The following is a 371-nucleotide window of genomic DNA, read 5'->3' on the forward strand; positions in this document are numbered from 1 at the left end:
GATCCCCCCTGGAGGTCACCCGCTGCTGAGCGAGGAGGGGCATCGCCTGCAGCAGGAGCACCGCGTCATCACAACCTGCAGCGGAAAGGGGCATTTAGTCGAAGTCCATGAACGACAAGACCGAATGAGAATGGAAGTCCAATCAAGAGAAGCTGGCCCAGGGTCGAAAAGATTTTATTAAATTGACAAAGTACAACTCAAAAAAACCAAAAGCAATAACAATCGATACAGATAATGAAGATCTATGTACAACTTCTTTTGTGATTTCTGAGGTACGATTTATCACTAAAACGTTTATCACACCCATCACACTGATACGGCTTTTCGCCAGTATGTAATCTCATGTGCCTAACAAGACTGCCTTTCTCGGT

The 371-nt window shown here is 45.6% G+C and overlaps 2 protein-coding genes across 2 annotated transcripts in view; both read right to left on the reverse strand.

Annotated features, from left to right (window-relative positions):
- LOC127750570 (zinc finger protein 32-like) overlaps nucleotides 1-94 on the reverse strand; it is an 8,448-nt gene extending 8,354 nt beyond the window's left edge. Inside the window, exon 1 of the mRNA XM_052272548.1 lies at nucleotides 76-94. Within this exon, the coding sequence (XP_052128508.1) occupies nucleotides 76-94 (19 nt within the window). The remainder of the gene's footprint in view (nucleotides 1-75) is intronic.
- A 148-nt stretch (nucleotides 95-242) lies between these two features.
- LOC113214910 (zinc finger protein 544-like) overlaps nucleotides 243-371 on the reverse strand; it is a 35,776-nt gene continuing 35,647 nt past the window's right edge. Inside the window, exon 8 of the mRNA XM_052272549.1 lies at nucleotides 243-365. Coding sequence (XP_052128509.1) covers nucleotides 243-365 — 123 coding nt within the window. The remainder of the gene's footprint in view (nucleotides 366-371) is intronic.

The sequence above is a fragment of the Frankliniella occidentalis genome, unplaced genomic scaffold (genome assembly GCF_000697945.3).
Source record: "Frankliniella occidentalis isolate FOCC.00 unplaced genomic scaffold, Focc_3.1 Scaffold211, whole genome shotgun sequence".
Classification (NCBI taxonomy): Eukaryota; Metazoa; Arthropoda; class Insecta; order Thysanoptera; family Thripidae; genus Frankliniella; species Frankliniella occidentalis.